General features: G+C 45.4%; 1 protein-coding gene and 1 pseudogene across 9 annotated transcripts in view; one reads left to right on the top strand and one right to left on the bottom strand.

Annotated features, from left to right (window-relative positions):
• DLEC1 (DLEC1 cilia and flagella associated protein) overlaps nt 1-26,420 on the bottom strand; it is a 96,107-nt gene that overhangs the window by 65,509 nt on the left and 4,178 nt on the right. For 2 of the 9 annotated variants that reach the window (XR_006337506.1, XM_043885818.1), the window contains exons 2-9: nt 23,783-23,982; nt 22,191-22,312; nt 18,562-19,420; nt 17,399-17,549; nt 3,631-3,741; nt 1,915-2,108; nt 1,484-1,704; nt 26-104 (exon numbers count right to left, since the gene is read on the bottom strand). Coding sequence is in view for 7 of the 9 variants with exons in the window: in XM_043885818.1 (XP_043741753.1) it covers nt 26-104; nt 1,484-1,704; nt 1,915-2,108; nt 3,631-3,741; nt 17,399-17,549; nt 18,562-18,957 (1,152 nt within the window). In the remaining 2 variants the exon portion in view is untranslated. Of the gene's footprint in view, nt 1-25; nt 105-1,483; nt 1,705-1,914; nt 2,109-3,630; nt 3,742-17,398; nt 17,550-18,561; nt 19,421-22,190; nt 22,313-23,782; nt 23,983-26,420 lie in introns of those variants that run through there. The other 7 variants (XR_006337505.1, XM_043885817.1, XM_043885811.1 and 4 more) reach the window with 6 other exon arrangements.
• Nucleotides 15,603-15,896, top strand: LOC122683178 (annotated as a pseudogene).

Genomic DNA, 26,420 nt, shown 5'->3' with positions numbered 1-26,420 from the left:
ATATGTAAAGAAACCAGATTCCTACCTCATAAACTGGTCCAATTTCATAATCTGTGAAAAATCCGATGGAGGGTTTGGCTAGAAACACTGGAGTATCAGCACAGCTGTGGGAGGGCAAGGGAGGGTGAGAGAGGCTGTTAGTTTCATCCCTGTAAGTGATTCATGGAAAATAAATACATTCAAGCCATCAGAGAGCTTGGCAACGCATCACCCTTTGGGTTTTATTGTTGGCAAAGCAGGTCACCAAACAATTTTACAGCAAGATTGAATCTTTGTGAAAAAATATATATAGCTACACATAGCACAGGGAAAACTCTGGAAGCTTAAACACCAATATATTTTTTTAAATTTATTTTACTTTTACAAACCCTTGTGTCGAGGGCTGACTTTCAATAGATCGCAGCGAGGAGCTGCTCTGCTACATACAAAATCCCGAACACCAATATGTTAATTGCATTTTTTACACAGGTGCTATTTTTTCTCAGCAAGTCTTTTCATTTTTGGTTCTTCTCTTTTCTTTTTGGCTGCACCAAGTGGCTTCTGGGATCTTAGTTCCCCAACTAGGGATCAAATCCAGGCCCCCTGTATTAGGACCAGAGAGTCTTACTCACTGGACCACCAGTGAAGTCTAAGCAAATATTTTTTTTTAATAAAAACATATTATTTCTCTAATAAATAAACATTAATAGTTTTTTTTTTTTTTTTTTTTTTTTTTGTGGCATGTGGGATTTAGTTCCCTGACAAGGGATCGAACCTGAGCCCCTGAACTGGGGAGCACAGAGTCTTATTCACCTGACCATTAGGGAAGTCCCACACTAATCATTTTAAGTCCATTAAAATTATGAACCCATGAAGCAAATCATTCCCTTTATATGGACAATTATTGAAATATAGACAAACGGCTTCCTAGGTGGCTCAGTGGGTAAGGAGATGCAGGTTCGACCTTCTGGGACAGGAAGATCCCCTGGAGCAGGAAATGGCAACCCGCTCCAGTATTCTTGCCTGGAAAATTCCATGGGCAGAGGAGCCTGGCACGCTATAGTCCACGGGGTCCCAAAGAGTCAGACACGACTGAGTGACTGAGCGCACACACTCTTTTAAAGAAAAATCACTATCTGTGCTAGTTACTTGTCATTAAGCAGATTTTAAACATTTTTATTATCCAAGACACATGAATGTAACGGCAGGAGCACACGGCTATGGAGACGCCTCCCATTTGACCCAGGCTGTTCAGATATAAGCAAAGGGCCAACACTAACCCCTATTCCTCAAGAAAAGGTCAGAAAAGCACAAACCCAGGACTCTGGGGATGTCCCAAGGCCACACCCGTAGGCAGCCCTGAAGCCCTGCTCCACTCGGATCCTGAACCCCTGGCCCCAAACCTCGGGGACCCTCCAGAAGCAAGGCAGATCCACGACCTTCTTTCTGCGCTTTCCTCTGCAGGGTCAGATTCTCTGCGAATACAAGTCAGGAAAAGACGCACCTCTCCTCCAGCTCCCCATCCTGGAATTCGCCTATCCGTGCTGGCTTCTTGGGAGGAAAGAGAAGAGACTTGCCTCCCAACGGAGTGTTAGGAGGGAAAAAGCGAGGGTTTCTCAGGAAGCGGTTCCGATTCTCCATCCTGGCAAGCCGAAGCCGCTCCAGCTGCCTCTGGGGCACCCATAAATGGTTCATCCAGTTTTTATTCTTTGGTAAACCTGTTTTCTTTGAAATGGGAGAAAAGGATAGAGTCAATGAGAGGCCGATAGGCTGTGTGCATTGACATCTTGCTGATCCGAGACCCCCGATGGCCAAGGACACCCTCCTGTTTTGCTGTGGCTTCATTACGACGACGTGTGTCACCTGGAACCCCTTCCCCCTCATCATGGCCCTGCCCCCCACCCCTCCACACACACACACTGGCTTCAAACTCACCTCGACGGCTGCTCTGGATCTGAGTTTGGCCTTAAAAGACGAGTCCCATGTGAGGCTGTCCATAGTATAGTCCGTCTCCTCTGCAGACTGAGAGGACATCTTCCTGCACGGGGGCTTCTTGGTCAGCTCTTTCTTTGGGATGGAACGTTTCTCGGAACTAAACGTGGGTTTTGAATATCCAGGGACAGAGACACCTGTGGCACCAGGAAAAACAGGAAGTTACCAGACCCAGGGGAGGAGGTGACCCATCCAAGATGACCAAATGAAATTACCAGAGGCACCGCTAGCTTCTTTTTTCTTTCTTCTAAATGTTTATATTTCCTACACCAGATGTATTAAATAACTGCCCTTCAGCGTATCAGTTACTCCTGGAACTTACTCTGTATCCTTGAGACTCTAGTGTTCACACTGTATTATCTGTTCATTTGTCAAACACGGCCAGGAACAGGAGAGGACGACTGTCACACATACACACGGACACATACCGCACGTGTGAACACGCTTTTAAAAGGCTCACACGTGAAATCAAAGTCTGTATTAGCTTTGTGGACTGAAAAATCATCTCCAAAAGGTTAAGTGAGGATATTCAACGTTGCCAGCAGGAGAGCAGTGAAACCATCCCATCTCCTAGCAGTGCCAGGTGAGCGCTCAATAACGTCTACTCAGTACTCTGTAATGATCTATATTGCGACAGAATCTAAAAAAAGAGTGGAATATATGTATATGTATACTGACTCACCTTACCATATGCCGAAAAATAACCCAACACTGTAAATCAACTATACTCCAATAAAACTGATTTGAAAAAGAAATAGAACCAGATCCCACAGGAAAAACAAAATCCTCAATACATGTTAAATCCATCCTTATTCATCTGCCTAAGAGAGTATTTTGAAAGTTGGTTGGAAATTAAGTGGCTGAGTATCCCAGGCACTTGGTTCTGCTTCCTTCTTTCTGGCCTCACCTGTCAGCAGGGTCCAGGCCGTCAGTTAAACTCTCTTTTCATCTACATCCTCAACTCTCTGGACCCCCATCCTCCTACCCCAAAGGCTTTCTCAGCTCCAAAACCCCAAGAGGTCATCAGAGTCCCACTGACTAGGGCTCCTGACGAGCTTACCTTTGGACCCTGGCACCACCAGGCTGCCATCCAGATGTTTGGTCACAGGATCTAAAGGGTCATGCTTCCAGAACTTTACCTTCCTGCTTAAGCCCACAAGACAGCTTCCCACTGCACTCATTCTCAGAGGATCTTGCCTCCCACAGCGCAGGAAACTAGCCCAGTATCACATTCACACACACATAGCCTTCGCTGCTCCCAACCTTCTCTCCACACTCAAAGTCGCTCCTGGCCTGTAAGGGGTATGCAGAACCCTTAGGTCTGTGTTCTGAGCCCATGAGACACTTACTCCCTTGCTCGTCTATGTCTGCAGATCCACCCTCTCGTGATTTATTCAACTACATTTTAAAATAATTTCACACCTTGTCGTTGGGCAACCGATTAGGGTATCATATTCCATTTTGAGAAGCTGAGACTTTTATCTCGTAGGTGTTGGTAAGCTAGTAAGGAAGTGGCATGCTCAGAGCTGACCCTCCCAATAGCCACGACCAAAAGACCTATGAACAAGGAAATGGCACAAAGGTGGCTGCTGTGGTCCTGCTTCTAAAGAACTTCCCTGGAGTGGGATCAGAGGCTGGAAGGCAGTACAGAGGCATTACCTTTAGGTGCAGAGCAAAATGGCACTGGATCACTGTAGTAATCATTCGGGCAGATCAAATGATTTTTCTGTAGCAACTCATTGTCCACACACCACCTGAAGATGGTCTTCACTACACAGAAGGGAATGAGAAAAGGTGTTTCAAGGCAGATTGATGCCAAAGAAACTACACTCAAGCTTTCTTCATCCTCCCAGCCTAAACCACCTAATAAAATTCTTTGGTGGTCATTTTGAGATTTAAGACACTTAGCAGTGAGTATTTAAGTTGGTCACCTATAAGAGGCCAATCATTGGGCAAGGCTGTGTTGTGATACTATTGGAGCCAAAATATGGTTACTCACAGGGAGGTCAATAAAAAAGAATTAGGAGAAATAGAATAGATTCATGAGTGGCCCCAATTTTTCACTCTTCTCTGGCTTCACTCTTCACATGGCTAGAAGCCTGCCATGTGAGTGTGCAGTTCCTATTACTAGAGACAGAGCCCACTTCTTCACCCTTGATGTTGGCGGTATGATGTGCTTTGACCATAAGATGCTGGCAGGATTTTGAAAGGTGCTTGTGTAGCTGAGCCTTCCCTCTTGCGTCTTTGCCATCGTCATGAGAAGAGTTCCTGGCCCTTCACCCCGGACCCCAGCAGGAATCCACGTGGAGCAGACTTGAACCCAACATGCGGCAGGGGGAACCATGTTCAGCTGGACACACAGCTGGACGTTGGTCTAGCCAGCTAAGCCCAGCTAGATCAGCCAACCACCAACCGACCAGCAGACACACGAGAGGAGATCTCATTTAATAGAATGGGAAGTTGATAGTTAACATCATTGGTTGATGAGCACAGAAACAGTAGAAAAGGTATATTTTTCAGAGGCTTCCAGAAGAATTAGAGCTAAAAATGGCCATGTCTGGCAAGTGGACTGAAGTTGGGAAAGGTGAGGTGGAGGATTTTTTCCAACAGACTCTTTTTTTCAGCAGTGTTAGATTTGTAGCAAAATTGAGAAGAAGGTACAGAGGTTTCTCACATACTCTGGGCCCCCACACATGCACAGCCTCCCCCTTTATCAACATCCCTTACAACTGATGATCCCTATACTGACAAACCATTATCACATGAAGCCTGAAGTTTCTATTAGGATTCACCTTGGTATTCTACAGTCTGTGGTTTGGACAAATGTGGAATGACATATGTAGGTGAGGATCTTTTTTCTATTTTACTAGAAGTTTTTCTAAACTATTTGGTTTTTTAAAACCATGTACACAGGACTTCCCTGGTGGTCCAGTGGTTAAGACTCTGCCTGCCGATGCAGGGGACATGAGTTTAACCCCTGGTCTGGCAAGATCCCACAGGCCATGAGGCAACTAAGCTGGTGCGCCAAAACTACTTAGCTTGCACTCTAGAGCCCGCGAGCCACAACTACTGAAGCCTGCGTGCCGAGAGCTTGTGCTCCACAACAGGAGAACCCACAACATTGAGAAGCCCATGCACTGCAACTAGAGAGCAGCTGCTGCTCACTCCAACAAGAGAAAGTCCAAGTGCACCAATAAAGACTCAGCACAGCCAACCCCACCCCAAGCAAACAGATGGGGGAACAATGGAAACAGTGACAGACTTTATTTTCTTGGGCTCCAAAGTCACTGCAGATGGTAACTGCAGCCATGAAATTAAAAGACGCTTGCTCCTGGAAAGAAAAGTCATGGCAAACCTAGACAGCATATTAAAAAGCAGAGACTTTACTTTGCCATCAAAGGTCTAGTCAAAGCTATGGTTTTTCCAGTGGTCATGTATGGATGAGAGAGTTGCAACATAAAAAAGCTGAGTGCTAAAGAATTGATGCTTTTGAACTGTGGTGTTGGAGAAGACTCTTGAGAGTCCCTTGGACTGCAAGGAGATCCAACCAGTCCATCCTAAAGGAAATCAGTCCTGAATATTCATTGGAAGGACTGATGCTGAAGCTGAAACTCTAATCCTTTGGCCACCTGATGTGAAGAACTGACTCATCTGAAAAGACCCTGATGCTGGGAAAGACTGAAGGCAGGAGGAGAAGGGGATGACAGAGGATGAGATGGTTGGATGGCATCACCATCTCAATGGACATAAGTTTGAATAAACTCTGGGAGTTGGCGATAGACAGGGAAGCCTGGCGCACTGCAGTCCCTGGGGTTGCAAAGAGTTGGACATGACGGGGCTACTGAACTGAACAGCCAAAAAAAAGAAAAGAATCATGTGCACTACTACTTTGATAAAAATTAAGGAATAAATAGGGTGAATGGAAGACTTGAAAGTTTTCAAGCTTTGTTGCTTATTCCATTAACAAACATGGTGCTTTATAGAGGACTTTCTGGATTTCCCTGATGGTCCAGGGGTTATGTGAACTGCAGGGGGCACAAGTTATGCTTTCACTGCAGGGGACGCAGGTTCAATCCCTCACTGGGGAACTAGGATCCCACAAGCTGCGATGCAGCCAAATAAAGCGGAGGTTTTTGAATGTAGGGGATTACGGAGTGGGAGAGAGGTCAGGGAATTAATTCATCATGAAGAACTTCAGCCCACAGCACTGAAACAAGGGACTCTTGGGACATGATCTGGACTCTGCTATGAAACTCAAAACTGCTCATCTACCTGCTCCTGTTTCTGGAGAACAGAGGCTTCCTTCCAAAATTCACCAAAAGCTTCTCATTGATCCATCCCAGAACCACGGCTGAAAGGGCCATTCTGGGCAAATGTGGAGCCCAGGCCTCTCCTCTGCAATACAGAGCCCTCAGCAAGGACTGGCAGCCATGCAAAACTGACACAGTCCTGTCCAGTTCCCAAGGACTTGGCAATGGCCTATTTGAAATATTAAAAGATAAGATAAAGCTTCCAGAAAAACGGCAAAGGCCATGTGGCAAGGAGATGTATCGTCTCTCTTTTGATACCGTTCCCTCCAAGGTCCTCCCCTAGGCCGTGGGCAGTTCCGTGTCTGCAGGAGCAGGGCTGGTGGGGCGCAGCTTGTTATCAGGGCTTTGGGAAGTCTCTCTCCACCTCAGGCATGGACCAGGTGAGCCTTGGGCACCCTGAACTGGCCTTGTGACCTCTTGTAGGAAGGGTGGGCTTCCTACATGGACCCTGCTCCTGAGCATGGCACTGCAAGGCATTGGCTGCTCCCTTTCCCAAAAGATAATGCAGATAAAATACCAGCAAGGAAAGGGAAAGAAAGCACAGAACATTCTGCAGAATTCTGATCTTTCTCCCTCTGTCTGGAGAATTTTCACATTTTCCACCTTGTGACATTTGTATTAGCAAAGAGAGAAAGGTTACTTCAGTGCCTCAAATAACAATCATCTTCACGATCAATCATCCAGGTTACGAAAGAGGTTCTTGGGACACCACTTTCTGCCCTGAGAAGCAGAACCAGAAAGGTGTCCAGGGAACTGGATTAAGGTCTCTATTTCTGAAATAAAAAAGAGAAACCTTGCCAGCAGAAGGCTGAGAAACCAGGGTGGATAACGTCTGCTTATAACCTAATATTGCGTGCTAAGTCGCTCAGTCGTGTCCGACTCTGTGATCCCATGGACTGCAGCCTGCCAGGCTCCTCTGTCCATGGGGATTCTCCAGGCAAGAATACTGGAGTGGGTTGCCATTTCCTCTTGCAGGGGATTTTCCTAACCCAGGGATCAAACCCACGTCTTTTTTTTTTCTTTTTTTTTAAGCCCACGTCTCTTAAATCTCCTGTATTGGCAGGTGGGTTCTTTACCACTAGCACCACCTAGGAAGCCCGTAACTTAAAATTATCTGGAGTAAAAAAATAAAATGAAGGTCACTGGAAAACGCTCTTGGCTGATGACTGTTTCCCAGTTCTCAATGCTTTATTCCACTTTCATTAAAAGCAAACAAACAAATAATTATGTAATCTCCCCTCATCTCTAGCCAGAAGAATCCTACCAAAGACCAGGGACAGTATCTGACTCCGCGGACTTGGCAGATAGCAGACAACCAACAAATCCTCCCGAGAATCCACTACCAGTTATCTCTGCCTGAATCCATGACTGAGGGAGGGGGTCTGGCAGCTACCTGACTGCTGCGGAGAAGGGGGAACAGGAGATACGGAATCTGCACGGGGTGCTCACTGTCTCACGGGGCTGAGCTTCAGCGAGCGCAGCCCTGAGAGGGGACAGGGCCCCACACACCCTGGGGGAAGTCATCTACAACCGCGAGACACCGCCTGGACAACAGGCCTTCATCCTCCTCCTGACAGAAGAGAGAGACGGGCTTTGACAGCAGACACAAGTCCAAAGTTGGGTCCCAGCCCTTTTCAGCTGTGGGAATTTAGGGAATCATCTGAGCTTCTCTCTCAACTCCTACACCTGTAAATGGAGAGAAAACCTAACTTGCAGGGTTGTTGGAAGGATTCAGTGGAATAACATTCGCAAAGCATCTTACCCATCACCTGGTCCCCAGCAGGACCCCGTAAGTGTAAAGCTTTCTGAAGCCACTGTATCTTCTACCTCTCCCTCCCTACAGGCCACAGACATGTCAGGTCTCCTCACCCTAAAAGCACTGTCCCTACTGCCCTGGAAAATGACGATTTTCAGGGATGCAGGATGACAGATCAAAGTCTTTGGGGGGAATATAAGGTACCAGAACTTCTTGGAGAAATGGCCGATTCCAGGTCTGGAGCAATAAACACACAAGATGACCCTGGAACATCTGATCATTTCAGAAAGTAAGGAAGTTTACCACAGGCAACCAATGTTATGCCAATAGAGTCAGGCATCAACTTGAAAAGGCTCCAAGTGGCTAAAGATGGGACAATCTGAGCATCAACAGGACAATAAACGTAACTAGTTATGAAATCCATGAGTTCATAATGATAGGAAAGACCAACCAACCAAACCTTTTTATTCATCTTTGACAGATATTAGGGAAACCAATTCATTAATTTAAAAACTGGCAGATAAAGGGAAAGAATTAATTCTGCTCCTATCCTGGGGTAATCAGAGTCATCACAGAGAAGTTTCTCTTTACAGAAGTATTTCAGTACTATTAGCATTATAATTTGTAACCCCTAATGAAACAATGTATCTAGGCAAAAACTGGCAGCATCATGAAAACAAGAGATATCAAACACCACGCATCTCCTGAAGGGAGCACACAGCACCATCTATGAATTGGTCTCTCTCCCCTTCTCCTCTCAAAAGTTGAACTTAAATCTCATAAAGTCTCTAGAAATAACTAGTGAACTGCAAGGAATACAGGGATCATAAGAACAGGTTAAATGAAACCACACTGGTGAAATCACCAAAATCCAGACTACAGACAAATGTATAGAAAAAATGACCCAATTTCTCTGACAAAAAAATTTACAAAGTATCAGAGAGATGGTAGACTGAAAAGAGTTCTTAGCACTGGTTGCTGGTGTGGGGATTTGATGAGGAAAAAACATACTGGTCAAATCTGAGAATACCTCTCCACAAAACACTAGTCAGTTACAATCTAACATGGAGAATTTAATGCGGAGACACGAAGGTGACCAGGTGATCAGGGCTAACATCACTTGTGCCTCCTGATGTGCGGCAGTGAGAGGAGCAAAGGGCTGGAGGGCTGGGGCAACCAGCATCATCTGTATGGTGCTGCTGCCAAGCATGAATGGGGGTTTGGTCACAAGGAAACATCAGAACCGCCTTACAGAGTGAAAGGCTTCTCAAGAACTGTCAGGAGGGACTTCCCTGGTGGTCCAGTGGCTAACACTCTGAGCCCCCGCTGCAAGGGGCCAGCGTTCGATCCCTGGTCAGGGAATTAGATCCCACATGCTGCAACTAAGATCAGGTACAGCCAAAATAACTAATTAAAAAAAAAAAAAACTGTCAAAAGAGAGGATCCTGGAAAAGTGGGCGTACAAAGCACAAGGACTCTGTCTCCCCACCCAGGTGCAAGTTGCACTAGCAGAATCAGCCTAACTGAACATGGCATCTATCGAAGACTTGTACTTCCAGGGGGAGGCCTGGAGAGACAATTGCAGTGAACTTAGCATAGGAGCAGCTACCCGCCCCTCACCCTCCATCCCAGGGCAGGCATCTGGGCAAGTGTTTCTGGGGCAACCGACACACAACCCGTGACAGCATGGGTGACCCAAAAAGATGCTGTCCTCCAAACACCTGGGATCTGTGCTCTGACTGCCGAGGACCACAGAGGCGCAGACCTGAAGAAGCACCTCCCCACACTGGGGCATGCCCCGCCTCCTCCAGGTGGGAGTGACTTCTAGGGAATTCAAATGGCTAGCATCCCCCTCCTTCATCTTTCTCTTTTCCCTCTTCTGAAAGCCAGATATTAAAGACTGAGACATTCAAAAACAACTGCAGATGAGGGAAAGATCAGAACATGACCACATACACTCAGGGAAGGGTTCAGAAAAGAACCTTCAGATTATAGCTCAGGCTGAACTTCAGCACACACAGCTGACAATAACTAACAAACAAAACCAAAAACAATTACAAGATAACCAGCAAGCTCTGTGGAAGGGAGAGAAGCTGATTTCTAAAGTCACATAATTATTAGATTCAAATGTCCAGTTATCTAACAACAAAAAAATCAAAAACATACAAAGAAATGGGAAAGTATGGCCCATTCAAAGGAAAAAAATAAATCAACAGCAACTGTCCTTGAAAAAGACCTGATTGCAGTTATACTAGGCAAAGGCTTAGAACAACTGTCTTGAAGATGTTCATAGAGCTATTAATAAAAGAACATGTGGAGAACATCAAGAAAATGATGTACAAAAACACGTAAATATCAACAGACAGAAAACCTATAAGGAAGGTAAAAAGACATGCTGGAACTGAAAAGAACACTAACTGAAATGAAAAATGAATTATTAAAGGGATTCAAAAGCATATCTGAGCAGGCATAAGAGAGAATCAGTGAACCTGAAGATATAAAAAGAGGAAATTACTGAGTCAAAGGAAAAGGAAAAACTACTGAAGAAAAGTAAAGAGAGTCTAAGAGGCCTGTGGGACACCAGCAAGTGACTAGTACACACATCGTGGGAGTCCTAGAAGGAAGAGAAGGGGAAAGGCGGGCAGAGAGGATATAGCTAAAGAAACAGTGGCTGAAAACGTCCCAGGTTTAATGAAATACATGAACATAAACATCCAAGCAGCTCACGAATTATCAGATGAACTCAAAGACTCATATCGACACACGTTATAATTAAATATTTGAAAGACAAAGAGAGAATCTTGAAAGTAGCAAGACAGTAGTGACTCATCACATTTAAAGATCTTCAATAGAGTTGTCAGCAGATTTTTAGACAGAAATTTTGGAAGCCAGAAGGTCAATATATTCAAAGTGCTAAAAGGAGAAACTATTAACCAAGAATCCTATATCCAGTAAAAACTGTCCTTCAAAGGGATAGAGAAATTAAGACATTTCCTGATAAACAGAAGCTCAGGGTGTTTGTTACCACTAGACCTGACCTGCAATGCTCAAAGGAGTTCTGTAATGTGAAATGAAAGGACACTACACAGTAACTCCAAGCCACATGAAGAAATAAAGATGTCAATAAAGGTAAATACATGGATAATCATAAAAATTTTCTACATGATTTAAGAGACTAATACATTTAAAAGGAAAAAAAACTATTAAAGCTAAAACAAAAAAACAAGTTCAAAGTTATGTGCTAAGTTGCTTCAGCCATGACTCTTTGTGTCTACAGCCCATGGACTATAGCCCGTCAGGCTCCTCTGTCCATGGGATTCTGCAGGCAAGAATGCTGGAGCAGGTTTCCACGCCCTCCCTCCTCCAGGGTATCTTCCCAACCCAGAGATTGAACCTGAGTCTCCTATGTCTCCTACAGTGGCAGGCAGGTTCTTTACCTCTAGTGCCACTTGGGAAGCCCCCAAAAGTTAGTATTATATTAAGCTAGTATTATCATAAAAGTCAGTATTATAGTGATTTTGGTTTATAGCTCCAAGTCTTTATTTTCTACATAATTTACAAGACTAATGGATTAGTTGGTACTTCTGGGCACACAATGTATAAAGATGTAATTCTGTGACATCAACAACCAAAAGGGTTGGGGATGGAGATGTAAAGAAACAAAGAATTTTGTATTTATTGAAGTTAAGCTGGTATAAATTCAAATGAGAATGTTATAATTTGGGGCTTTTAAACGTAATCCCTAAGGCAACCACAAAGAAAACAGCTGTAGAATATACTCAAAAGAAAATTTTAAAAAGGAAATTTAAACATTTCACTACAAAAACTGACTAAACACAAAATAAGACAGTAACACTGAAGAATTGATGCTTTTGAACTGTGGTGTTGGAGAAGACTCTTGAGAGTCCCTTGGACTGCAAGGAGATCCAACCAGTCCATCCTAAAGGAGGTCAGTCCTGACTATTCACTGGAAGGACTGATGCTGAAGCTGAAATTTCAATACTTTGGCCACCTGATGTGAAGAGCTGACTCATTTGAGAAGACCCTGATGTTGGGAAAGACTGAGGGCAGGAGGAGAAGGGGACAACAGAGGATGAGATGGCTGGATGGCATCATCGACTCAATGGACATGAGTTTGAGTAAACTCCGGGAGTTGGTGATGGACAGGGAGGCCTGGTGTGCTGCAGTCCTTGGGGTCAAAAGAGTTGGACAAGACTGAATGACTGAACTGAACTAATGCAGGAGATGAGAGACAAAAGAGATACAAGACCAAAAAATAGCAAAGTGACAGAAGTTCCTCCTTATGAGTAATTACTTTATTTATTTTTTTTTTTGAGTAATTACTTTAAATGTAATTTGGGCTTCCCTGGTGGCTCAGATGGTAAAGAATATGCAGGCAGGGCAGGAGACCCGGGTTCGATCCCTGGTTTGGGAAGATCCCTGGAGGAGAAAATGGCAACCCATTCCAGTTTTCTTTCTTTTTTTTTTTTTCATTCCAGTTTTCTTGCCTGGAGAATTCCATGGACAGAGGAACCTGGTGGGCTACAGTTCATGGGGTTGCAAAGAGTTGGACACGACTGAATGACTATCACTTTCTTTCACTTTAAACGTACATGGATTCAACTCTCCAGTCAAAAGACAAAAATTGGCAGAATAGACAAAACTACATGATCCAACTAGATTGCTGTCTACAGGAGACTCACTTTAGATCCAATAACTCAAATAGATTGGAAATGAAAAGATGAAAAAAGATTTCCATGCAAATAGTAATCAAGAGAGGAAGTGGCTATACTAATAGAGAAAAAAAGGCTTTTTAAATCAAAAAAGGTTACAAAAAGCAAAGAAGGACATTACATATCAATAAAAGATTAAATAGAGCAAGAAGATATAATAAGCATAAACATTTACACATCTCATGACAGATCATCAAAATAATGAAGTAAAAAATGACAGATGGGAGAAATAGATAGTTCTACAATAATACTAGTTGGACACTTCAGTACCCATTTATAGTAATAGAAAGAAGAACCAGGAAAAAGACAAGTAATGAAACAGAGGATTTAAACAACCCAATAGAATAACTAGATCTAATGGACATAAAGAACACTCTATCGAACAATAATGGCATACACATTCTTCTCAAGTGCATTTAAAGAATTAATATCAATCCTCAAATTTTTCACAAAAAAATTGAAGAGGAGGGAACACTTCTTATCTCATTCAAGAGGCCAGCATTACCCTCATATAAAGCCAGATAAAGACACTACAAAAAGACCTCATCCATTATGAACACTGATGCAAAAATCCTCACAAAATATCAGCAACATACTGAAAGGATAGTTCACCATTATCAAGTGTGATCTATTCCTGTGATGCAAGGATGCTTCAACATACAAAACTCGATCAATGTAATACACCACAGTAACAGAATAAAGGGGAAAAGAGTCCCATGATCACCTCAATTGATACAGAAAATTGTTTGAAAAACTTCAGCATCCTTTCATGATTAAAAAAATAAACACAAAGAACTAGGGACAACCAGAAACTATTTCAACATAATGAAAATCATGGATGAAAACCCATAGCAAATGTTATACTCAGTGGTGAAAGACTTAAAGCTTTTCCTCTAAGATCAGGAACAAGGCAGGAATGCCTACTTTCACCATTAGTAGTAAACATAATACTAGAAGTTCTAATCAGAGCAATTAGGCAAGAATTAAAAGGCATCCAAGCTGGAAAGGAAGAAGTAAAATTATTATTGTTTGTGGGTGATATGATCTTATAAGTTGAAAACAGTGGGATTCTTCAGTGGCTCAGAAGTAAAGAATCTGCCTATAATGCAGGAAACACAAGTTTGATCCCTGGGTCAGGAAGATCCCCTGGAGGAGGGCAGGCCACCCACTCCAGTATTCTTTTTTTTTTTTTAATTCATTTTTATTTGGCTGTGCCAGGTCTGATCTTCAATCTTCATTGCAGCATACAGTAGTTGCATCATGTGGGATCTAGTTCTCTGACCAGGGATCGAACCCAGGGGCCCCTGCATTGCAAGCCTGGAGTCTTAACCACTGGACTACCAAGGAAGTCTCCCACTCTAGTATTCTTGCCTGGAGAATCCCAAAGACAGAGGAGCCTGGTGGGCTACAGTCCATAGGGTCGCAAAGAGTCAGACATGGCTGAGTCTGACAGCCATGCACACACACAGAAAACATTAAAGATTTCATACACACAAAAAAACCTCTCTTAGAACTAATAAGTGAATTCAGCAAAGTAGCAGGACATAAAGTGAGCACACAAAAATCCGATGCATTTTTACACACTAAAATGAACAATCTGAAAAAAAAATTATGAAAACAATTCCATTCCCAAGAGCACCAAAAAGGACACAATACTTGAGAATTAACCATGGAGATCAAAGACTTATATAATAAAAGATACAAAACACTGATGAAAAAAAAAAATGAAAGAGGACATAAATGGAAATACATTCCATGTTCATGGATTAGAAGACTTCATATTTTTAAAAATGCCGATATTGGGACTTCCCTAGTGCTTGAGAATCCACCTGCCAATGCAGCGGACACGGGTTCGACTCCCGCTCTGGGAAGCTTCCACACGCCACAGGGCAACTAAGCCCATGCGTCACAACTGCTGAGCCGGCGCTCTAGAGTTCCTGCGCTAGCAACAAGAGAAGCCACTGCAAGGAGAAGCCCATGCAAGAAGCCTCTCTACAATTAGAGAGTGGCCTCTGTTCGCCGCAGCTAGAAAAAGTCGGTGCATAGCAACGAACAGCCTGAGCGCCAGGACAAAGACCCAGCATAGCCAAAATATTCTTTTAAAAGTGTCAGTACTACCCAAAGCAAAATATAGGTTCAATGAAATCTTTATCAAAATCCCAATGACATTTTTTATGACAGAAACAGTAAAACCCATCCTAAAATCTATTATGGAATCTCAAGGACTATCCAATAGTCAAAACAGTCTTGAACAATCAAAGCTGAAGGACCTACACTTGCTGATCTCAAAACTTACAAGAAAGCTACAGCAATAAGAAGGTAGTACTAGCATAAGTGGACACAGAAACCAATGGAATAGAATAGAAAGCCCAGAAAGAAACCCTCATACATAAGGTCAGATGATTTTTGACAATGGCATCAAGGCCAATCAATAGGAAAAGGACAGGCTTTTCAACAAATGATGCCAGGAAAACTGGACATCTTTATGTATAAGAATGAAGTTGGATCCTTTTGTAACACTATGCAACTCAAAATTAATCAAAGACCTTAAATCCAAGACCAAGACCTAATAAACTCTAGGAGAAAACACAGGGCCAAAACTTCACAACACTGCACTTAGCAATGGTTTCTTAGCTACAACATCAAAGGCACAGAGAACAAAAGAAAAATCAACAAATTGGACTTCATGGAAATTAAAAATTGTGCACCAGAGGAAAAACGCAACCCACACAACAAGAGAAATATTTTCAAATCATATATATCTGGTAAGGGATTAGTAACCAGGATATACAGAGAATTCCTAAAACTCAACAACAATATGATGAATTAAGAATGGGCTTGAGGAGTGCTCTGCCCGCCCTCACTGCCGCTAAGATCAGGGTGGCCGAGAGAATCGCAGTCTTCCTCAAGAATGTCTGTGCCAAGGAACTAGTGCTGGGGGCATCCTTCACCAGTGGGGGCCTGCCTGTAATTCTGCCCACACTCAGCCCCAACACCAAGTACTCAGTCATGATCAACTGGGCCATACCCTATAAGTACCCAGTGCCCCTCTGAGACGATGGGAACATGCCCAGCTACCCTCAGGACCCCCGGGGCCCAAGCCTGGAGTGGCTGAAGAAACTGTGAGCTCCTCCATTGACGGAGAGAGGTCCCCTCCCCGATGGCTCCCAATAAATATGTGAAACTACCCCCCCCCAAAAAAAATGGGCTTGAAAAGACATTTCTCCAAAGAAGGTACCCAAATGGTAAATAAGCACATGAAAAGATATTCAAAATCACTCATCATCAGGGAAATGCAGAATTAAAACCACAATGAGGTACCCCCTCACACCCATCAGGATGGCTACAGCCCCCCTCCCCACACACACACCCCACACCCACCCCCATCAAAAAACTAGAAAATAAGTGTTGGTGAGGATATGGAGAAATGGGAATCCTTGTTTACTGTTGGTGGGAAAGTAAAAATGGTACAGGCACTGTGAAAACCAGTATGGTGGTTCCTCAAAAAATTAAAACAGTACTACTATATGATCTAACAATTCCCCTTCTAGACACAAAACCAGAGAACTGAAAGTGGGATCTCAAAGAGCTATTTGTACATCCATGTTCAGCATTATTCATAACAGCTAATAACACCTGGAAGCAACCCGAGAGTTCATCAGCTGATGAATGGATAAGCAAAATACATATATAAACACAATATTATGTAACACATGAAGGAAGGAAATTCTGACACAGGCTGCAATATGGATGAACCTTGAGGGCATTACACTAAGTGAAACACGCTAGCCTAAAAAGACAAACACTGCATGATTCCACTTATTTGAATACTACTTAAAGTAGTCAAAATTATACAGACAGAAAGTAGAATGGTGGTTGCCAGGGGCTGGAGGGATGGAGGGACTGTGAAGGTATTTTTAATGGGCATATCAGTTGTGTGAGATGAAAAAGAGTTATGGAGATGGATGGTGATGATGTTTGTATAATGAATGTATTTAATACCACTGAACTGTACTCTTAAAAATAGTTAAGAGGGTAAATTTTATGTTACGTGCATTTTACCACAATTTTTAAAACCTGGGGGAAAACTCAATGGTCAAGAACATGAAAGACAGGAAACGTTCAAAGAAGTGTCCCAAGTGAAAAGTCTAAAAATGAGACAAGACAGTGGCATGCAACACAGCTTCCTAGACAGGATGCTAGACCGCAGAGGAGAAACGGATGCTGTGAGGAAGCAGGTAAAACCTGCGGGCCATCTGTGAACTGGAGAATAACACTGCCTCAATGCTGACTCCCTGGCTTAGCGGGTTGTGTGCTGGTTATGTAGGTGAGTCCCTGCTCTGGAGACATGCACACTGGCAGGTTCTGGAATAATGAAACAACACAGGTGCAACTCACTCTCCAAACATTTTGAAAAAGACTAGAGAGGTTCTGTGGGTTGCATTTTTACTTTGTTGGTAAGAGTCTTTTGATGCACAAGTTTTAATTTTCATGACGTCCATTAGTCTTTGAAAAAGACGAATGGGAAAAAAAAAGAGAAAAAGACGAATGGGGTAATACAGTAATATATTAACAACTGGAGGGGGGGCGGTTAGGGTGAAGGGCCTAGAGCAGCTCATCATACACACCTGGAGGCATCTTGATAAAGGGCTCAAGGAACTGTACTTTGACCTGGTGCATGGCCCGCTCTTTCTCCGCAAGGGCCCGTGCACTGGCCTGAATGATGTGTCTCTCCAACATTTCAACTTCATCCAGCCGCTGCTTATAGAGCTCCCGAATCTGGCAGGTGGGTGATCAGATGCACAGAAATACGGTGAGACAACACAGCTTTACTCAACCTCCAACAAGCAGCACTGTTTCCCATGAAGCACAGAAGAGTCACAGAACTGCAGAGACCACCCGGTCTAAACAGACAGATCTGAACTCTCAGACCCACGGAGGCAAATGGCTTAAAGCTTTTTAGAGTAAAGTCAGGAACAGTGCCAAGTCTCAAATCCTGTCTCCTGACTACTGGCTTCTCAGTAAAGACGTCTGTCATCTGAACTCTGAAATACCAAATGCAAGTTAACACACCACCTGTGGTAGACAGAGGGTTGTGTCATTCAGGATAGAAGGACTTGCTACCTGGCTGCAGGGAGCATAGTGAACTGAAAGCCTCCAGCTGTCGACCCCTTCAGAATTCACCTCAGCTGCTTGAAAGCATTCAGCTGAGACTCCTTTAAGAAAGTCGTGGGCAGCGTGGCCAGCAGTCAGCCTTATCGGAGAGGACTCAGGACAGCTGCTTTCCTCCTTATACAGATAAGGAAGCAGAGCTGCTGTTCCAGAGACGGCATGTTTCCTAAAATCTGGGCATGCATGCCTCTCAGTTAAGATTGCGGTTTGTGGGACAAAGGCAGGCACCCCAGAGCGGACGTGACTTTTAGCTTTATCATCTCCAGGAAACAACTATTCTGCTTTCTGCTGTTTCACTTATATATGCAATTGTGTGTGTAGAGATGTGAAGAGAGATAGGTGCTACAGATATACACCTTATGTGTGTAGAGCGTGTGTATTTGCCTGAGAGCGTGTATAGTGTCCTTCCACTACAATGTAAGAAATACGGCGGAACGGACTTGGTCTGCTCTTTCCCAGCTGCGTACCCAGAGCCTGGAACAGCGGCTGCACCCGACAGGAGCTGACACTTGCCGAGCGGCTGAGTCGCGCCCTGGGTCCCCAGCACGGCCGCAGACGCGACGCCGCCATCCCCTGGGTGAGCACGCGGAGAAGCGAGCGGGGCGCGGTACCCTGTTACCTGCTGCAGCTGGTCCACGAACTCTTCGTGCCGCGCATCCTCGCTGCCGCGGGCCTTGATCAAACTCGAGCTCACCTCCTGTCCTATCACCTCGGCGGTGTACAAGTTGCGGAAGACGCCGGTGAGCAAGTAGGAGATGTCTTGGGTGCGCAGAGAGGTGGGGCGCAAGCGCAACAGTTGCGGCTCGGGGAGCGGCTGGAGCGGGAGCTGCGAGGCGAGGCGGCGCCGACCCCCGAAGCCATGGTGGAAGGACTCGGAATAGGCGAGGGAGGACAGCCAGGTGGACTGGCTGGGGCTGCGCATCCGGGCCAGACGCGGGGTGGGCGTCCACGTTGCCCCAGCGAAAGCGTAGGATCCAGACTCAGCCGACAGCCTCTCTCGCTTTCCAGTCTCCATGGCAACTGAGACGCCGCTAACTCCCCGCCGCACTTCCACTTCCGGCCTGCTGCTTCCGCTTTGCGTCTGTTGGAGGGTGCCATGAAGCCGTCATCCTCAAGTATGCGCACAGCGGAGTCGCCTTTACTAAGATGAGCTTAGTGTGAGGACCAACAGAGAAAGGGTTAATTGACACAGCCAGGTCCTTCTGGTTGCAAAGCGTCTCTATTTTGTCATGAACCACAAAGGACAGGAAAGTAATTAGTCTACAGAGAAAGCAAGTATAGTAGTGGGTTTTGGGTAGAAGTGAACGACAAGCAGAGATTTAGAAGAGTGAGTAGACTCATCATCATTAGTGATCAAGGAAGTGTAAATTAAAACTACAATGCAGGGACTTCCCTGGCAGTCCAGTGGTTAAGACTTCGCCTTCCAATGCTGGGTGTGCAAATTGGATCCCCGGTCTGGGAGCTAAGATCCCCCATGCCTGGCAGCCAAAAAAAAAAAAAAAATCAAAACAGAAACAATACTGTAACAAATTCAATAAAGAACTTAAAAAAAAAAAGCCTCCAATGCAGTACCTCTACGTGCTTAGTAGAATGTCAAGAAATTGAATGAACAAACAGGTGAACAAACCAGCTGAGTGCTGGTGAGGCAACTCAATGTCTCCTATATTGTGACAGGAATGCAAACTAGTATGCTGTGCTGTGCATGGTCGCTCAGGCGTGTCTGACTTTTTGCGACTCCAAGGACTGTAGCCCGCCAGGCCCTCTGTTCATGGGGATTCTCCGGGCAAGAATACTGGAATGGGTTGCCATGCCCTCCTCCAGGAGAGCTTCCCCACCTAGTGATTGAACCCAGGTTTCCCGTATTGCAGCCTGATTCTTTACCATCTGAGCCACCAAGGAAGCCCAAGAATACTGGAGTGGGTAGTCTATCCCTTCTCCAGGGGCTCTCCCCAACCCAGAAATCAAACTGGGATCTCCTGCATTGCAGACGGATTCTTTACCAGCTGAGCTACCAGGAAGCCTATAAACTAGTATAGCAACTTTGAAAAACAGTTTGGCAGTTTCTTATAAAGTAACACAGCAGTCCCACACAACTAGGTGTTTTTCCAAGTGAAATGAGAAAGTTTGTGCCTACAAAACCCTGTACAAAGATGTTTATAGCAGCTATATTCATGATCTCCAAAAAGTGGGAAAAAACCAAATGTTCTTTCTACTGGTGAAAAAAAAATAAATTGTTGTACATCTGTGCAATGGAATACTCTCAACAACAAATAGGAAACAGACTAGAGACACACACGACAGCATAGAAGAATGTCAAATTCATTATGCTGAGTAAAAGAAACCATTCTCAAAAAGGCTACACATATATACTGAATGAGTCCACTTATAGGATACCCATTTATAGAAAATGCAAGCCAGAAAACACATCAGTGGTTATCAAGAGTTGGTGATGGGAGCTAACGTTGGCTCCAAGGAGAATGAGGGAATTTCTTGGGGGGATGGAACTATTCACCAAAAAGGGTAAATTTTACTGTATGTAAGTTATACTTCAATTTTTTCAGTGAAAAAGTAAACAAGTAGGAGTAAGCCAGGAGAGAAGGAAAAAGGGTACACCATGTAGAAAGACCCTATTGAGCTAAAACCAGGAGAGGGCCCCACTATGGGTAGAAATGAAAGAAGTTCAGGGGTGGAACTCAGAGGGTGGAGGAAAGCTCCTAGGCAAAGGCAAGATCATAAATGAGTTTGCAGGCAACATTAGGGAATTTAAACTTTATTCTGAGGACAGTAGGAGGGCATCAGGGTCTGAAGCTGGGGATGTGGTGGTCAGCTGTATGTTGTACTGAGATCACTCTGGTTGCTACGAAACAAAAGACTGGTGGAAACAGGAGGCATCAGGGAGTTCAATCAGGAAACTCCCACTGGAGTTGGTAAAGAGGGGAAGGATGCTGGGATTCAGGTGAGAGGAATAGACTGGAGATGGAGCTAAAAGGTGGACTTGAGAAGACTCATGGATGGGTGTAACGGGAGTGACAGAGAAAAGGGGCCAAGGACGACTCCCAACCATCCTGTGTGTGCGATCAGGTGGGTGATGAGATATCCACTGAGGCAGTGGGGAGAGGCCTGCACTCGTCAGGGCAGCAGCTTTGACATCACAGTGACTCATCCTCGCCATGGCACGACTGCTGCTCACAGGTGGTACAACCGTCCTCTTCTTACTACTGGGGTGAGTCTATGTGTCCTACAGCCTGGAACCCACTTCCTGAGATGAGGCCCAGGATGCTTGCCCACGTATGTGGGCTACTTCCGGTTCTTGTGGTTGGGCCTGCCTCTTTCACCTCTAATTTCTGGCATCGCTTCCATCCTCAGAGCTGGGAAGCCAGGGCCCCTGTTCTAGGCTGTGTACTTGAGAGCATCTTGCTCTCACTCTCCTGGAGCTGCACCCTCGCCCGAGTGAGGAGCTCACGAAGTCAACATGATGTGCCCCATGCCTGTGCAAACATCATGAGCCCGCTAGCAGGGCCTGTGCAGGCTGTTTTTTAAGGCCTTCCTCTCCTGGCTGACTGGTAGCTACAGTAAGTGGTAGTGTGGGGAGGGGTGGAAGTGGAGGGCGTGCAGGCAAATGGGCTGGTTGGTCCAATTGTTCATAAACATGTGAGCCTTCCCCTGCCCCCTCTGTGCAATAAGGAGCTAGTAGAACAATCCGGGTGGTGGTGGGGACTCTGTTGTTCTAGTGCTAGAAGAGGGCCTGCCCAAACCGGGTGGTCTCCCCAGCCCCCTTCCCTGCCCTGGGAGTGACAGGACAATGGATTCTCGCCATTACCTTTGACCTCTCCATCCTGCCTCCAAACAGCCTCAGAGAAGGTCACAGAGAGTCTGGCCCAGCCTGAGAGAGGCCTCCCCCTTTTCTCTGACCTTCTCATCCTCTGGCTTCAGCCCCCCTCAAGCTCTTTCCAGGCCAAGATCTCCAGGAAAGCTGCAGTGACTCCTCTGTGCTCATCTTCCTTGACTTTTCAGCAGTATTTGCTGCTGCCCGGTCCCTCTCAGTAAAACACTGTGTTCCCTCACTCCCCACTTTCTTCTGTGTTTCCCCATCTCCACCCTCCTCTCACTCTCCTACTTGAATCTCCCTGCCTGATAAGCCGGATTCATTCCTGATTTCGCTGTGCCCAGCAACCACTTCCTCTTTGCTCTGTGACTAACTGAATGGTCCCAACCCTGCACCAGTAGTAAAGGCGCCAGTCCCCTCACCCGTGAGAACTTGGCCAGCACAGAGGGGACTTCCTGAGCTCACAACCTGTTCTGCCGACCAGCATTTGTGTTTGTTCATCTCTGGGTTCCCACGCATCTTTGACCTTTAACATGTTTTTTACCTTTAAAGTCAGAAGAGAAAGACAAATACCATATGATTATCACTTGTATGTGGACTCTAAAATATGACACAAATGAACTTATCTAAGAAAAAGAAACAGAGAGAAAAAGAAACACAGAGAACGGACCTGTGGTTGCCAAGGGGGGGCCAGGGCAGGGGGGAGGGGGTCAGAGAGTGATGGACTGCAAGTTTAGGGTAAGCAGATGCAGACTATTATATATAGAATGGATAAATAATAAGGTCCTACTGTATTGCACAGGGAATGATATTCAATATTCTGTAAAACCATAATGGAAAAGAATACCAAAAAAAGGTGTATATGTGTATAACTGAGTCAATCTGCTAAACAGCAGAAATTAACATTGTAAATCAACTATATGTCAATAAAAATTCTTTTTTTACTTTGAAATTTCAAAAGTTATATATCAGTATGGTAAAAATTCAAATAATACATAAAAAATAAAAAGTATCTTCCTCTCAATCTCTTTACTTGGGTTATTTCTATATCATTCTGACTATTATTTCTGCCTATACAAATGAAATGTTTATAAAGATTTTTTTAATTTTTAAAAAGCACCAATGATATTAGACATTACGCATATTGTCCTGCAACTGCTTTTTTTCACTGCAACTCAAAGATGATGATTTTGTTTTGTTTTATGTTTAATAGATGCAGGGGAACACACTGTAATGGAAATATCAAGTTATATTTAACCAGGTCCCTGCTAGTGAACTTTACCTTATATAATGTTTATATACATAATATACAGATGATACAGAATTAAAATTTCTTGGCCAAGGGCTTCCCTAGTGGTCCAGTGGCTAAGGCTCCATGCTCCAAGGCAGGGGGCCCAGATTCTATCCCTGGTCAGGGAATTAGATCCCACAGGCTGCAACTAAGAGGATCCTGCATGCCACAACTAAGACCCAGAGCAGCCAAATAAATATTTTTTTTAAAAAAAAGAAACTACAAACCTTAAAAAAATTATAAAAATAAAATTGCTTGGCCAAAGCATATATATTTTTTAATATTTGAGATATTGTCAAATTGCCTCTCAGAAAGATTATCCAGAATAGACTCCCGTTAGAACTATGTGAAGGCTTATGGGCATTTTCAACGTGCTTTGAAATATAGCCCAGAGTTTAGCTCCAGCCCACCTCCCCCTCTAAAACTCCAGACCTGTACATCCATCTTGTACCTGGCATCTCACCTTGGCTGTCTGCAGTTACCTCAAATGTAATGCGTCCACAACAGAGCATCCGCTCTTCCTCAGCCTTCCCCATTTCAGCTTCTGGGAACCATCTGCTTGCAACGGTCCAGGCCAAAAACCTAGAGTCCTCCCCGACTCTTCTTTTCACAGCCCCTGCTGTTCAGTCCTGCTGGCTCTCCCATCAAAATGTATCCAGACTCCTCCCACTTCTCTCAACCTCCACCCCCACCACTGGAGGCTGACCCACCATTCACTCTCACCTGAATTAATGCAAGAGCCCCTTCCCTGGCCTCCTTGCTTCAGCCCTGTCCCTCCATGATACTCCCCGACCGGTAGCCAGAGTGATTCTTTTAAAATATGAATCAGGGACCTCCCTGGAGTTCCAGTGATTAGGAGTCCACACTTCTGCTGCAGGGGACCCAGATTCAATCCCCCGGTCAGGGAACTAGGATCCTACAAGCTGTAGGGTGGAGAGAAAGACAAATTAAAAAAAATAATCTTCAAAAATAGTACAAATGAACTTATTTACAAAACAGAAATAGAATCACAGGTGTAAAAAACAAACATGGTTACGGCGGCGGAGGGGGGAAGGTGGGGTGGGGGCAGGGTTAATTGAAAGATTGGGACTCACATATACACACTACATATATATATAAATAACATATATATAAAATAGATAACTTAATAAGGACCCACTGGATAGCACAAGGAACTCTATTCAGCACTGTGTAATGACATATGGGAAAAGACTCAAAGAGTATATGTAATATTGATTCACTCGTGCTGAATACCTGAAGCTATTAAATTGTAAATCAACTATACTCCAATAAAATATTTTAAAATATTTTAAATAAAAATTAAAAAACATGAATCACAACACATCCCTTGTTGACTTGAAAATGTCCAAGTGCTCTCCATTTTCCCCAGAGTAAAAATGGCAGCCCGTAGCAGGCCGGTCAGGACTTGGTTCCCATTACTTCTCTGGCCTGTCTCACTCCTCTCGCCCCGCCTCTCTCTGCTGCCGCCACACCTCACCCATCCAAGTTTGTGCTTCTGGGGGAGGGATTGGGCAGGGCTGACTCTGAAGCATGTCTGGAAAGTTGGCATTCTTGGGTTAATCCTCTTACCTCCCCAGGGTAGTGGTGGAGGGAGGGGCCGAGGGAAGTGACTTAAGGTGGGCACCAGCTCTGACGGTAGGTCTGGCCTGTCTCCAAGTCATCCCAGAAACTTCCCCTTACACCCACCCTCACACACACATCGGGGACAGCAAGGTCAGCTGGGGGTGTGAGACGCCTGAAAGTCCACCATTAGACAACTCGTCTCTGGGCGGGCATGGCCCCTCCGAGCCTGCCAAAAGTCCTATGAGTCCCCAGGATCTCAGGGCATCCTGCAGAGGTAACTAACTGAGAGCGGGATTTTAGGGGGGTAATTTGGGCACCTGGCCAGGGCTGGGCCCACAGAGGTCCCTGGATGTTTAGGGCAGAGGGAACAGATTCCAGCAACTGCAATTCAATGTAAAGCCTCTTGCTTGGCTCCCCCAGCCCCTCCGCACACAGACACACAGTCCCCACACTGAACAGGCTTACACACAGCAGAAGTAATCAAGTAGAATGCCTTCCCCTGGTAGAAGGGAGGGGCAGACAGGAGAGGAGAGGAGAGGAGAGTTTGGGGAGCTGCTGACCCACAGGTCAGAGCAACGGCCTAGCTTCTCTGAGCAGGGCGTGGCCCAGCCCTCTTTTCTGACTGAACCTGGTGGCATGTGCCAACTCTGAGTCAGCCATGCCCATCCGGCCCAGCAACTTCAGGCCCCAGAGGAGGCCTCAGCTTCTCTGGCCTGAGCCAGAGGCCAGAAGAGGTATTGCTTGCAACAGGTTTGCTGTGTGCAAAGGAAAAGCCAGGCTGCAGCCCCCACCAGGGACATCAGAGAGAGAGGTGACTGATCATGCCCTGGTTTCAGGCTTGGGACTCAGAGCTGGGAAGTGACATGAATAAACAGGGATGATGCTTACGATGAAGCCGAGCCAACTGCTGGTGTTAAGTTTTGTGGTGTGGCTACCTGGGAAGAGCAGGGCTTGGGGGAGGCCGAACCTGCTGAGCAGAGAGGCTTGCAGGTCTCTGGGGATGTCAGAGGTCCCAGGACTCGCCCCAAGGCCAGCGGAGACCCCCAGAGGGCAGGTCCGGAGGCAGGCATCCTGGCCTGGAGGAGAGAGTGAGGACAGAGAAGGACCCCTCGGCCTCCTTGACCCCAGGCTGGAGCTCCAAAGGGAGGCTTTGTGTGGACTTGCTTGTTATTGAGCAGAAGGGAAAGCAAGGAGGGCTTGGACAGGCCTGAGGGCAGGCCACTTGGGGAGAGTGCCGGATTAAGGGCTAGCCCTCTCTGTGCAGGAGAGGCGTGCCGAGAGAGAGGGGCTCTCCAAAGTCCTGACCCAGCCTCAATCATCAGGATGGGATGACTTGGCCTCTGGCTGGCTTACATCCCTTCCTGAGGTATTCAAGGCCACCCAGACCTGCCTCTGCTGGGAGGGGGAGGCGCTGGGGTCTAACTGGTTCTGCCAGACTCTCACTGTTGGCTTCATCAGCCCAGGAAGCCTGGGGGATTCACTGGTGGGCTCAGCACCATCACCACCCTCATCCTGGAAGGTCTTCTGGGGGCTCTCACAAGGCATTTCCCAAAAGTTGGTGGGCAGCAGGATTCTGGGACTTCGGGGGGGGGGTGTCTCTGGGTACTTGATAAAAAGTGTGTCAGGACTGCAAGAGTTGATTGTGGGAGTAGGGGCAAGGGTACCCCTTGTCCAGACAGTCCCTTCGGATGCTACCCAAAAAAGGAACCTTGGAGATGTCCTAGGTTCTGTCCCCCACTTTGTTGTACAGATCGCCAGGCGTTTGGGGTGTGAAGGG

This window comes from Cervus elaphus, chromosome 24, assembly GCF_910594005.1.
Source record: "Cervus elaphus chromosome 24, mCerEla1.1, whole genome shotgun sequence".
NCBI classification, from domain to species: Eukaryota; Metazoa; Chordata; class Mammalia; order Artiodactyla; family Cervidae; genus Cervus; species Cervus elaphus.
Note: the sequence above shows the minus strand (reverse complement) of the source record. Positions and strands in the feature narration are given on the sequence as shown.